Source organism: Psammomys obesus, unplaced genomic scaffold (assembly GCF_907164565.1).
Source record: "Psammomys obesus unplaced genomic scaffold, mPsaObe1.curated_primary_1811, whole genome shotgun sequence".
NCBI lineage: Eukaryota > Metazoa > Chordata > Mammalia > Rodentia > Muridae > Psammomys > Psammomys obesus.
The window spans coordinates 4,113,033-4,126,913 of record NW_026585691.1 but is presented as its reverse complement, the minus strand read 5'-3'; the positions used below and the strand labels follow the sequence as shown (position 1 = coordinate 4,126,913).

General features: G+C 48.4%; 1 protein-coding gene and 1 long non-coding RNA gene across 3 annotated transcripts in view; one reads left to right on the top strand and one right to left on the bottom strand.

Moving 5' to 3' along the window:
- Positions 1-11,713: 11,713 nt before the first annotated feature.
- LOC129669562 (uncharacterized) lies at positions 11,714-13,340 on the bottom strand. The gene is made up of 2 exons (XR_008719039.1): positions 12,760-13,340; positions 11,714-12,600 (listed from the first exon to the last, which is right to left on the bottom strand). It is a non-coding gene; the product is annotated as an uncharacterized LOC129669562 (long non-coding RNA).
- Positions 13,341-13,473: 133 nt separating this feature from the next.
- Positions 13,474-13,881, top strand: part of Usp3 (ubiquitin specific peptidase 3) — a 78,886-nt gene continuing 78,478 nt past the window's right edge. The window contains exon 1 of one of the 2 annotated variants that reach the window (XM_055597839.1): positions 13,474-13,703. In XM_055597839.1, the coding sequence (XP_055453814.1) occupies positions 13,613-13,703 (91 nt within the window). In that variant the 5' untranslated portion in view covers positions 13,474-13,612. The remainder of the gene's footprint in view (positions 13,704-13,881) is intronic. The other variant, XM_055597844.1, reaches the window with a different exon arrangement.

Sequence of the window (13,881 nt, the reverse complement as noted above, 5' to 3'; positions counted from 1 at the left end):
GCTTGACAGATAAAGGCAGGGGCAGGGCAGACCTGGGAGAAGAAGCGAGAGCAAGGAGTCTGGGGAAACAAGAGGAGCCAGGTAGTGTTTGCCAGGCACGTGAATCTTGTAGCAGGTGTTGTGAGCTGAGAGTTTGGTCCTTAGCATGCCTGGGTAGCTCAAATTTCATCTCTCCTTAAGCCCTTTCTCCAAGATTACAAAACAAAAAAACCCAAAACCCCAAACATCTTATCTATACAGATGCCATGTGTGTCTGTGTGTCTGTGTGTGTTTTGTTTTGCTTGCAATAGCTGACCAATTTTTCAAGACCTCATTCCACCTGCTGTCCTTGGACTTCACTTTCCAGTTAGCTGAGAATCTACCCCTGACTTTGGGCTTTCTTCCTCTTGAGTCTTGTGCGAGCATTTTGCACCCTTCCTTGTCTGATTTCCTTGGAGCTCTTCCCTGGTGCAGTTAAGATCTCAATTTGAGATCTTATGACTGAGTGAATGAATTTCCTCTTGAGGAATTCACCATTCCTTTCTTCCTCCCCCTTCCATAACCTCAGTTACACCCACGCCAGGCTCATTGACTCCTGCTCTTCCAGTACAAATGAATTACCTTCAGGCTTCCACTCAGGCTGTTCCTTTTCCTGGCCAAGTACCAGGTGCTACCTCCCAGAGGTGTTTCAGAGCACACCAGGCTCCTTTGGTCTTGGAGAGGCCAGTGAGCTCTTGGGAAAGAGGAAGAGAATGTCTGTGTACCTGGCCAGGACCCAAAAGAGCAGGCTGATCGAGTCAGAGCCCTCACACCTTGGACCTGCTCCAGCTCCACCCAAAGATTTTATCAGCGTGTAAATCTGGATACTGTGTGCACAAGCCTACCCTTCCCCCAGCAAGAGGCTACAGGCCAGGCGAGAAGCGAGGGTACGACTCCAGCCTAACTTTAGGCAAGCAGGACGCACACTTTCTAGTCAAGTCTGGATTTATGTGCACAGTGGCGCCAGCACCATACTACCGAAAGATGTCTACGTGAGACAGTGACAGAGAACAGGGTAAAACGCTGGTGCGAAATGAGTAGCTCTGGGTTGTTGACCTCTTGTCTTGAGCGCTTCAGGTCTCAGTTTCCTTGTGGGTGACAGGGTGATCTCCAAAAGTCCTGCAGGTGCCAAGGTCTTAGTCCTGAATCCTGTCTCCAGGGAGAATGCCACTACAGGGCATTTGGCTTCTCCCATGCTGACTATTCTGCCCTAAGAGTCAGCCTCACCACGCTGGCCCCTCACAAAGACCTAGATTTAGGGTAGGTTGGTAGGGATGTAGCGTAGAAGCAAGGGATCAGTTCATTCAGAGGAACCGAGCTCTGACACTCTCAAGATACTAAAAGGACCAAAATGCCCATATGGTGATGAGCCTCAGGAGCCACAGCTACGGGTGGAAGTCCATGCTATGATTCCACCAGGTTTTTCCATCCCCATCAATTACCCTTCCCCACCTCCCAAAATGGAAGCCAAGGTGGGCTTGTTCAGCAAGGAGAGTGTCTCACAAGAGGAGGCTTCCCCTGCCTTTTATAACCCTGCTCCATGGCCCTCTGTTCTCCTCACCCACAAAGCCAGAGAGACATTAGCCAAGTTCCTGAAGAGGCAAATCTCATTTCTTTGTGTTTCAAGTTTCAGGTTCTCAGCAAGCTCAGTCTCCTTCTACAGCCTGTCAGTGACTCTAGGGAGGGCCTCTAGAAGTGCTAATCAGTAGCCTGTCTTCATGGAGATTAGAGAAAATGATTTCTCAGGCAGTATCTGACCTCTTTAGTCAGGAAGAAAATCTCCACCACTTCCAGGGCACGAAGCCACCAACGTGCTACCCAACTCTTCAGAATCCCTTTAGTCTTTGCTATATCATGGTTGTGTGCGTGTGTGTGTGTGTGTGTGTGTGTGTGTGGTGTCTGTAGCTGGGGAACAAACCTAGAGGCTTGTGCATGCTAGGCTAGCACTCTACCATTTATGCCTCAGCCATAACATTATCTTCCAGTGTGTATATACTGGTTGTCTACTCTCCAAATGACCCATTCTGAGGAGGCTAGGCCAAAAGATAAAGTTCCAAAACATGTGGGATGAGGCTAGTGACTCATGTTTATCAGGAACCTACTGTGTGAGTAGCAAATGTCACACGTTGTACACATGATTGTGTACATTCCTTAGCACCTTACGGGGGAGGGATGATTGTTACCCTCCATTTTATCATTTTGGGACCTCAGAGGCTCAGAGGATAGTAAGTCTCTATCCAAGGTCGTATTGTTACTGGTAAGTAAAGGGACACAACAACTCAGCTCTGTCCAGCAAGCTGCTATACTCAAATGTCAAACATTTTCTAAGACCCTACTCCAGCGATCAATGGCAGGGCCAGGATGATGATCTCTGTGCTAATTGTGTTCTTTTGCTGTGAGAAAACACTGACCAAAAGCAACTTTGGGGAGAAAAGGATTTATTTGGCTTCTACTTCCAGGTCACAGTCCATCACTGGGGAAGCCAGGGCAGGACCCCAAGCAGGAACTTGAAACAGAAACCATGGGGAAACATTGCTCTCTGGCTGGGTCCTAGGATTAACTGCCAGTGAGTGGTGCTACCCACTGTGGGCTTGGTCCTTCCACATGAACTAATAATCAAGACAGTCTCCACAGACAGGCCTACAGGCCAATCCCTCAACTGAGACTCTAGGACAACACACATTCACATGGGTGAAGAATGAGCAACTCAGAACACTCCAGAGTGCGGTGTCTAAACGGGTGTGTGAGGAGGAGGAACTCCAACAGAGACAGAAACAAGGGCTATCTCAGCCAGCCAGCCATGTGCTGTGGGGACATGTTCTAAGCAACAGTCATTTGGTGATTTTATTGTTGTACGTTCATCAAAGAAAGAACTCACACAAACCTAGGTGATACAGTCTGGTCCGCACCTAGCTATATGGTATGGAGTCTGTTGCTCCTGGGACCATTATGAACAAAACACCATGATTACATCAAACACAAGAGATGATGATGCAACCCTGAGGTGAGGTAACCTCCAGATGTGTGGGAGGTTGCTGCCGGCACAACATATCATTCCCAGTAAACATTTTTCATAAGTAGGAGTAGTCTCTAAGACACCAATAAGAAGCCTAATAAAATAAACACATAAACCGGCAACAGCCATTTATTATCAAGCATTTACTGTATATCATTACGTATGTCATACTTCGGTTCAGCCACAGGTTTGCTTAGAGCAGCAGCAGCAGTACAAACACAGCGATGTTCTGCACTTTACCCTTACAGAAGCTGCGCTGTCACTAGGCAGGGGGGGTCTTTTAACTCCATCGTGGTCTTACAGGGATACTGTGGCCTGCTGTGGACTGAAGGGTGATACAAGGCTCATGACTACACAGGCAGGGTGTCGCAGGAACGTGATGAAACTTGGGAAGAGGAAGGAGATGGAGGAAAAAAATAATTGAAGGAGTAGGAAAGAAGGGAGGAAGAAAGAAAGGAAAGAGGAAGGGGGAACAGAAACAAAATGTGATGGGTGGCAGGGAGTTATTTTGGAAGTTAGGCATTGGGTCTGGACCTTTGTGTATGGGAGAGCTTCTCCAGATGGAGTGGGTGAGAAAGAGGGATGGCCTGAGCAAGAAACTAGGGTGAAGACCTCCAGAGTCTGCTTAGCAATCCGCCACGGAAGTTTAGAGACAAGGGAGGCTGCCAGGTTGGTTGGGATCAAGTGCAGGGAAGAGTCTATGCCAAGGAGGCGCCTGAGCTTGCTTCTCAGGACAATGGGAGCTGGTGGGAACTTCTGAAAGCCTGCACGCAGGAAGAAGCCCTGAGCCGGCAGTGAGACCTGGAGATGGGAAGCTGGGATGTACCTCTTTCCTCCCTGGGACAGTCTCGGATGCCCCATGAGGAAGAGGTTTGGTCCTGGTGTTTGGAACTCCAGTCTGCGTAGGGGCTGAGCAGGAGGCCTGAGCGAGGGTCTTTCAGGGGAGTGTGTCCTGATGGGGACTACAGGAACATTGGTGGTGCTGTGGCAACATCAGGTGATAGGCAGTGGAAATGGAAAAGGGAGGCATCATTGTGGGTGCTGGGCTCAACCAAAGGAAGACGTCCTTAGTCCTCAGGAACCCAGGTTCACCTCTAACTGTGAAACTCTTCTTGAGGAAGGGAGCATGGAGATGGGTAGGGTGTCTGAGACAGGGTCTTGCTACATAGCTCAGGCTGGCCTTGAGCAATCCTTCTGCCTCCACCTCCCAACTGTTGGGATTGCCCAGCTCTCTTTTATTAAGGGAATGTAAATAAAAATTTTCGATAATAGCAATAAAAGCTTGATGAAATTGTAAACCTGTTGTTGGAGACATTCAATTCACTGTAAGTTTTCTGATTCAGTTATAAGAAAAAGAGACAAATGATCACAGCAAAGTTAATAACATCATGTTGTCAAACACAAAAATATCTACCATTAATAACTCCATAAACAGTGATGTAAATATCAGGCACTCAATTCTAGGGCCTGTTGGCAGAGCATGGGAAATACAACATTGCCCATGAGTTTTCTCAATCAAAATTATGTTTTTAGAGGCCCCTGAGGAGCTCATAATATTCTTCAGTATATAATTTTAAAATCCTAAAAACAGTCCCCATCAACCTTTCCCTACAAATATTGCTGGGTGAGGAATAACATGAGGCTTTACTTTGTAAATTATTCAGTGTGTGTGTGTGTGTGTGTGTGTGTGTGTGGGTGGGTGGGTGGGTGTGTGTGTGTGTGTGTGTGTTTGGGATGCATGTCATAAAGCATGTGTGCAAGGATGACTCGAAGGAGTTGGGTACTAGGGATTGAACTCAGATTGTCAGCGTGGCAGCATTTATCTGCTGAGGTATTGCTCCAAAACTCAAAAGAAATAAACAGGTATCTAGTGAAAAGTAATTTTCCTTCCTCTTCTCTCTTTTCCCATCAAGGCTCCCTCTGCTGAGCCAGCAGCTGTTATATTTCTTCTTGGTCCTACTTCCAGGACCAGCTTTATGGTACATGGTTCAACAGGAATACACATTTATTTGCCAGAGTAATGTAATTCCCTGAATGCCTCCTGTGTGCCAGGCCCTCTATCCTGGGCCACCACGCCTTTAGCTCATTGTTTTGAGCTTAGAGGCTGTGTTCTGTGCTTTTCCTCCTATTTGCATTTAGCTAATAGAAATAAGTGTACATTTGGCACCAACTGTATACTCGGTGCTGCTCATTTCAGGTACTGGGAGAGGCCTAAGCTTTTTTTTTTTTTTTCTCATTTAAACACCTGGGATAATTTTTATTGTATTGGATTATCTTTTTCTGGTCTAAGCAGCTATCTTGCTTCCCAGTAGAAGCAGTGTGTACATTCTGCACGCAGAAGGCCAAGCCAAGCACACGGAACTCTGATGTAGTGTGCAGAACCCAGCAAGCAAGGGTTGAGGTAGCACTGGAGCCGCCAGGAGGACCCCACAATGCTGGGACTAGTTTCTTTCTCTGAAGGTCCAGAGCCTGTTAGCTCTTTAATGGCTCTGCCCAAAGGGTGCTTAGTCATCTCCCATGGAGGCTTTGCTGCTTCTGATCTCTTTCTTTAGCTTGAAAACTCCAATTACTCAACAGGGAACTGAGAATGGCAAAAAGACTCTAAGGCCCCTTCCTGCTTTTCCACCATTGTTCTTTGGAAGGTCTCTACTGTTAAATAACCGCCTCAGATGCTGCCAGAAAATATTTATAACCAGGCCAGTGACTGTACAGAATTGTTAATAATGTGGTTATAAAGTAAGCTTATAACCTTCGGAGTGATTACCCAAATGAGGGAATTATGGATGTTAACACCTTTAGAAGAACAGTTCCAGCCAGAACTGGAAGCCCTGTTTTTTCTTTCCAAACGTTAAGTATTTGGGTACAGGAGGCAAAACAAGGATGGCCTCATTTATAAGCAGCTGTTGTTATTCCCGTTCCTGGACCTGGAGGCTCAAGAACCTGTGCCCACAGTCTGCTGGACTCCACAGTGTTGCTTCTCTCTAGTGCCCATGGGTGGGGACCCATTTGGGGGTCCAGTGACCCTTGCACAAGTGTCACCTAAGACCATTGGGAAACACAGATATTTACATTATGATTCATAACAGTAGCAAAATACAGTTATGAAGCAGAAAAAAATTAACGTTATGGTTGGGGCCAGCACAACATGAGGAACTGCATTAAATGGTTGCAGCATTAGGAGGGCTGAGAATTCACTGCATGGACTTCACTGGCTGGTCTAGAACTAGGAACATTGCGCTCCAGGTAATTGAGATATTCGTTTCGGGTTAGCTGAGTATTCTGATGGGGATGGGTGAACTTCTGAATCAGATTAAGGCTAGGGAAGAAGATGGGGAGGCAGAGATAGGATTCTCTAAACCTGGGATTCTCTTCCCTCTCAGTGGCCTCTAAGCTCTTCCAGGACACAATTGTGGGATCCAGTGAAGACTCGAGTGGTGAAGGAGGGTCCTGGCTGCACCCTCAGCTTCGCTTGCTTCAGGTTACTATACCCTGTGCTTTTAATTTGCATTTCCCAGATGACTAATGCACTTGAACCATCTTATAGATGTTTAATCATTTCTAGTTTCTTTCATCTTTCTGAATCTTTGTCCTCTACCCCACCTTCCAGGACCACAGGAAGTGCCACCCAGAAAAATGCCAGAGTTCCCAGGGATCTAGACTTCTCAAGACCTCCTCTGTCTCTTCTCCCTTTCTTGCCAGTCTGCTGGCAAGAGGTTCAGCCTTCCATGCTAGTGTGCCTGACTCTCTAGCCCGACTGGCAGGACCTCAGCCTCTCTCTACCACCTCTGGGACCTTGCAGAAACTGTTCCCTCTCTGCCCTGGGCCACTACACCCTCCTCCTTTTTCAACCTTGCACATTTTACCTGGGGGACTGAGGTATCAAGCCAGTCCAGGATCTCATTCTGTTTCCTCCAGGAGGCCTTACTTGACACATCCCCTCCCCCACTCACCAGGCTGGGTTAGTCGGCCCTTGTTTGTGGCTTAGTAACATCCTGTACTTCCCCCACTAGCACTTATCAGAGGCTGTTGCAATTGCCTGTTTGCTAGCAGCTGCTCTTATTTATACCTTCCCTCCTATTTGCAGACAGGACTGTTTGATTCTCACTTTTATATCACAAAGCTTAGGGCAACAGCGGTTCATGTTTAATGATTTGGTCCAGATCCCTTTAAAAGAATAATTAAAAAAAAATCTATAAAACCAGGCGTGGTAGTGCACACCTCTCATCAAAGCACTCTGAAGGTAGAGGTGGAAAGATCCTAAGTTCAACATCGTTCTCAGCTACATAGTGAGTTTGAGTCTAGCTTGGAATATATAATACCTCGTCTAAAAAAAGAAAAAAGAATGGGGCTGTCTCAGAGGCAGGAGAGAACGGGGATGCTGGAGAGATGGCTCAGTGGTTAGGAGCACTGGCTGCTCTTCCAGAGGTTTTATTCATAGCATCCACATGGCAGCCGAAGTTCCAGGGGATGCAAAGGCACCGCATGCAGATAGTATGTAAACATACACCCAGGCAAACAAACAAACAAACAAACAAACAAAAAAACAAAAAAAACCCGTAAATAAAACAAAACTAAATAAAATCTCCAATAAAGAACAGAAATAAAAAATCTAACTTTCTGTGCTAGTTATAACTAAACCAGTGATTTCAGGCCGCTGTGCCCCACTTTTCCACACTATCCTCCTGACAAGGCCCTCGAGAAACCGAGGTCTACAGCACCCATCAAGCCAGGTCCTGTATATGACATCATTTCACAGTCAGGATTTAAAGTTCTCAGCCTAGATGGCACTTTGAAACTGTGTGTAGTTAAGCAACCAATAACTGGGTTTCGGATGAGGCTGGGAAGCGAGTGACATCACAGCACTTTCCATCTATAAGTGGCAGCGTGATGTCAGAAGGCCACACAGCACTGCGTTCTGTGTCTCCTCAGTGCCTGAAGGACAGCAGGTATTGATGGAACGCTTGACTAGGGAGCACAGAAAGGGCATCCTGAAAACTTAGAAAACACAGGGTTCCTTAATGCAGGGTCCCTTTGGGACTTAATTTAAGGTAGTGTTGTCTTCTGCCCCTACCTGATATACCTCATTGGATAATGAAGTATTTGTGTCAAGAGCAGCTGTCTATATTGTCAGGTACAGCTTGTAGCTGCGATTTCCACTTAAATTCCACAGATAAAATACTGGCCAAACATGCCGGGCTCCATGGGCTTGTAACCCCAGCATTCAGGGAGGCAGAGGCAGGCAGATAGTTGTGAGTTCAAGGCCAGCCTGGTCTACAAAGTGAGTCCAGGACAGCCAAGACTATGCAGAGAAACCCCATCTTGAAAAACCAAAACCAAAACCAAAACCAAAACCAAACAAAAACTGGCCAACGTTTGGCATGGGGGAGGGGAAGCTGAAATTTTTCTCTTTATGAATGGTGGGGACAGATTTGGAGTGAAAAATTAGCACTCACTGCTAGAGTGGACAAAGATGGTCTTTCCTCAGAGTGCCCCTGGTGGCTGAGTGCTATTATAGATGGGAGGAGGGGCCTTGGGTGATTATTTAGCTCAACTGACTTTACAAATGAAAAGACGGTTGGGTGCTGGAGCCCCCACTGCTTTGCTTTGTCTGTCAGCACTTTTATCTGCAAAGCAGATCTTTGATAAAAAAAAAAAATTTTTTTTCTCATCTGCTTCATTAAAGGAGCTTTCAGAGATAAAGAAAAGGAAAAGGAGATTATCCAGCTTTTCTTTTTTTGGGTGGGTGGGGGGAGGAGGGGACTGAGGCGAGAGGATGGAGAGTTCAAGGCCAGCCAGAGTTATATAGTGAGATTCTATCTAGATAATCAAAGAGTAATAGAAACTATGATGGTAGATAATTATGACGATGGCTGTGAGCATGAATGGTTCTCCAGCTACTCATAAGCCTTCCGTGGAGGCTTCTCATCAAGAAGAACGTCAGGTTCCCCAAACAGTGCTGCAAAATTCGTTTAAGCAATCGTGTGTGGGAGGAGTGGGACCGCGTTCTTTGATAATCAAGCAGTTATTGTGTAAATTTGTGTAATTATTTGACCTTTACAGCTGTCTTTATCTTGAAAATGGTGGAGATAGTAACGTGTACCCCAGAGATTAAAGAAGAAATGAAAACTCTCCACATAGTCGCTAGCACTTATTTAATTATTGGGACTCAATAAACGTAGGTTTCTGTTCTTAACTGATCCAGGCCCTTTTACTGACTACCAACGGGACCACTACGTGTGATTGTTGATGTAATCACTCTCAAAGGGGACAGTTCTATCAACATTCCATCAGCAGATATAATCAGTTTTAATATCTGCTATTGCTAACTTGGAGCAGAGACTACACAGATGAAAAAAACATGTTTGCTTCCCAGGGAGACTGAACTGTGAACAGAAAATAATGGTGCCGTGTGACAAGCTGCAGGGGCAGGAGGGGGTGGTGGGAGTCGGGGAGAACAGTCGGAAGTCTGCTTGGGTAAATGATGGAGGGCTGCCCTGAGAAGGGGCTAGGCTTCACGGGGGGGGGGGGGAGGTGGCAAGTGGCAGGTGGAAAAGGATGAGATGGGGGAGGACACAGGAGTGAGGAAACACATTCTGTACAACAAGGGGTTATTTTTGGAACTGTTGGAACAATAATAATTAAAAAAAAGCCTTAAGGAAAAGAGAGGATGCTAACAGGAACGAATCAGGACTTCACTCCTACAGACACGGGAGGCCGTGAAGAATTTGGTGCAGGAAAGGGATACGGAAGGGACGAATGGAAAGAAGTAGAGAGACAGAGGCCACCAGTGAAGGTAAATCGAGGGTAGGCTGGCTAGAGCCCATAGGTCCCCAGCCGTCCCCACCCCAGTGTTTGGGGAAGCCGTACAGGGGGCTGAACACAGGCCCGCGCACAGGCAGAGTCAGCCTTACCGCTCTTCTCATCGCGCTTAGTCACTTAACAGGGTAATGGAGGCCCTGCTGTGTACCGAGTGCAGCTGTACTCCAAGAATTAGGAATCAGGCAACACATAAGGACTGGAGAAGTCTGTGTTCTCAGGGAGGCAGAGGATGATAGATAAGCAAGGACATCCAGATTTAAAGAGCCAGGCTCCGAGATGGAAGAGTCCTCAAGTGGCTCCCCTCCCTCTGCTTAGCAACCCTTCCCAGTCTCCAGTGGTCTACCTTTGGTGTTCCGCCTTTGCTTCTAGGAAGACTGCTGTGGTAAATAATTAAACTAGTGTGTTGTGCATTTCCAGGGAGCTTTGCCTGAGCAAGGATAGTTAAACCTAGTTTACCAACCAGGACCTAATCGGTCTTGGTAATTGGTACTTAAGGGCCACAGATTCACGATGTTACAAACCTAATGTTTTAGGAAGGTTGCAGTAACCTCAAGACCATGAGAAAAACCTCACCATAGTTTCCATGTAACTAGAACCTTCCCCCTTTCCTCATTTCCTCCCTTCCCGATGCGTAAACACTCTTTATAAAGATAGCACTGCTGAAATTGTGCATGGCTTTATGTACAATGTGCACACTTTAAAAACAGGCCCGCTCCTTTTGGTGGGTTTAAAGCTGAAACCCTGCTTCTAATGCACCTTTTCGGGCAGCTGGGCAGTCCATCGCTGGCAGCTGCCAAGCATAGCAGAGCGGGGGTGGGGGTGGGGTGCTGGAGGCTGGCACATCACCTTCAGGGGTGCTGGTATGTAAGCCTTTGGTGTTGTTTGGTGCCAAAGGGATGCCAGCCAAGAAGAAGAAGCGAACAGTGTATTAAAAGCAGCTGCAGAAGCTAGAGGCTTGAAAAGGCAGATTTCCCAGTGTGCCCTGTGGTCTTCTATTTACTCACTGTGGTTTTATTTTAGTTTTCTGTGATAACTTTCAAAGATGTAGGAAAATTCAGTTTTAGGGTTACAAGTGAAAGACCTTGTTTCTTTGGATTACCTGTTATAACTTGTCCTCTAAGGGTCAACTGTCATAAGGGTGACTAATTTTTTAAAAAAAATCTGATTGAGTGAAAACACTACTAAAAAATTGTAATAGTGTTTCTTTAGCAGTTTACAACAAGGTACTTTTCGGGTTCCTTTTAAATGTATAAACTCAGAACTGAATGCTAATTTTTACTTATCACTTCTGAGATTCCAGATATATGCTCTACATTGATTGGGTCCACTTCTTAAGCTCCTCCCTTCCTGGATCTTTGGACCCATCCCTTTTTCATTCATCCACCCAACACGTATGTGCTGGACACCACCCAACACATTTTGTTAGAAATAAAGCAGGAAACCAGGCAGACTTGTTTGCTCTCGTATGGACCTCCAAGGGGAAGACAGACATTAAACAAATAGTCACATACAAGAAGAGTGTTTTTTAAAGGCACTGTAGGGGCAGGCAGGGACATGACATCCTGGGAAGCAGGGTCAGGAAAGGCCTCCTGCAGGAGGTAGGGAGTGATGGCTAAACTGGGGTCTAGGGTTTAGAAAAACAGTTTCTCAAAGGTTGAAAAGAACATGGCATTACATGCTAGTATGAAAGACAGCAGGGGTCAGGCACAAGCTCAGTGAGGGGCTGTGGATGTATTGAATGAGTGTGGGTGTCCAGAAGGCCTCTGAGAAGGTCGCTTGAGCCAGACTTGTAAGATTAATATAGGTGGATGGGGTTGAATAGTTTAGTCTCTTCTCTCTTCCCAAGAAGTAGCCTTCACCTACTGTATTTATTTTATTTTATTTTAGAAGAGAAACAAACTTTATCTGTTAATTACTACAGGGTAGGAATTTGCAGAGATAAGTATTGTTTTTCTTGGTGAGGAAAAGGCTTGAGGGAACTAGTTCAGGTTCACCATCAAGTAGCCGACAGAGTCAATATGAATACACTTTAGGCAGCTCACTTTCCACAGCTCCCTGCTGTCAAAACCGGTCCAAGCCTTGTTTTTTTTTAAATTTTAATTGTTTTTTAATATTAATTACAGTTTATTCACTTTGTATCCCAGCTGTAGCCCCTTTCCTCATTCCCTCGCAGTCCCACTCCCCTTCTCTCATCTCCTCCCATGCCTGTCTCCCAGTCCACTGATAGGGCAGGTCCTCCTCCCCTTCCAAGCCTTGTTTTAACAGCAGTCATACACTAGCTGAGGAGCCTTGACTGACGAGTCTGAAATACCACCGTGGGCAGAGATACCCTAAGTAGCTGGACAACAGCAGGTAGGAGGCTGTAGGGTGGAGTTAAGGGGAGAACGAAGTGGCTTAAGGGGTGCTAGAGGCGTGTACTCCAGGGAGGTACCCTGAGCTAACTAACCACTATCCGGCCCAGCCGGTTTAATCATTTCCTGACCTTTGCTTTCTTGCCCGAAGGATTGCCACATCTGTCTTCCCCTCTCCCCTTGCTTGCCATCTGTCACGTGGCTCCTTCACCAGATTAAACAAAACAAAGCAAAACAAACAAACAAACAAACAAAAACAAACCCAACTTTAGGTTTGTGGGAGCCCCAGATATTCTCAAGGCCGAGACTGTGAGGTTGCAGGCTTTCTAAAAGCTTGTCCAATCTTCTTCTGGGGTCCAATCTTCTCAAAGCAAATCATGCTCCCGGTTTTCCCGACTGTAAAAATAAAGTGGGGGAGAGGGGTTAGCAGAGGCTTGGGAGGGTGTTTTGAGGATGAAAGGAGGTATGGTATGCGAGGTGCCTGGCTGGACGACAGTGGTGGGCTTCTAACAAATGTTACACTGCCTCTTTTTTTTATTATCTGGTGACACGGACCTCGCACAGCAAACCAGATCGTCTTTTCTTTCAACGTAGAGAGGTGTAGGTATGAACATTCCCACACAGGGAGTCGTAACGGCAGGGTCCGGAGCCGGGCACACCGGTAGTCGTGCGGGCCCAGCTGTGAAGCTCCCGGAGTTCAGAACCCGCAGTGGTTCCGGACGGCACCTGCTACGGGGAGAACCCGAAAGTCAGGGCTGTTCTGGGCCCTCTGCGGCCGGCTGAGCCACCGAGGGCCACGCCCCAAAGGTCCCCTCGCCGGCTTCTTCCTGTGTAAAACCGGGCTACGGTGCCTGTCGGTGAGCGTGGTTTTCATTTTCCGCACGCTTCGCAGTGCGGCCAAGTCTTCCAGCGCCAAGCCTCGCGGTAGCAGTCGACTCGCCGCGGTAGGCGCGGCGGTCCCGACCGGCCTGCCCCAGCCGAGGGTCCCCAGAACCGGTCGCCGCCGCCCGGGGCGGTTAGAGTTGGGAAAGTCACTTCACGCCCCTGCGCGACTCTGCGCCGGCAGCGGGTGGGCGCCGAGTCCCCGCCCTCCGGCTAGCACGGAGGCGGGGCCGGGCCGGGGGCGTGGCCAGCGGGGTGGGCGGGGGCAGCGGAGAAGGCGGAAGCCTCCCGGCTCCGGGCGGCGGCAGAACCAGGAGTCCGGATTTCCACGTTCTCTGGAGCGGGGCGCCGGGAGACGGCGGGTGGCAAAACCCGGCTCCCGGAAACCCTTGCTTTCTTTGACGCAAAGGCTCGGGACGCGGCAGCCGCCGTCTGCCCAGCGCCGGGCCAGGGACGACCCCAGACGGAGCCTCCGGAGTCCCTCCGCCCCGGAGCCCCGGCCGTCCCCGCCGCCGTCCTCGTGGCCATGGAGTGTCCGCACCTCAGCTCCAGCGTCTGCATCGTCCCGGACTCGGCCAAGTTCCCCAACGGCTCCCCGTCGTCCTGGTGCTGCAGCGGTGAGTGCGGCCCCGGGGCTGGCCGGCCGCGCACCCGAGGTCCGGGCTCTGGCCCGGGCCTTGCGCCGTCGAAGGGCCGTGGGCGGGCGGCGCGCGGCCTCGGGGGAGGCCGAGGGGAGCGGGCCGGGAGCGCGGGCCGAGGGGACGCGGCGCGGCGGGCGCGGTGGCGGCTCCTTTG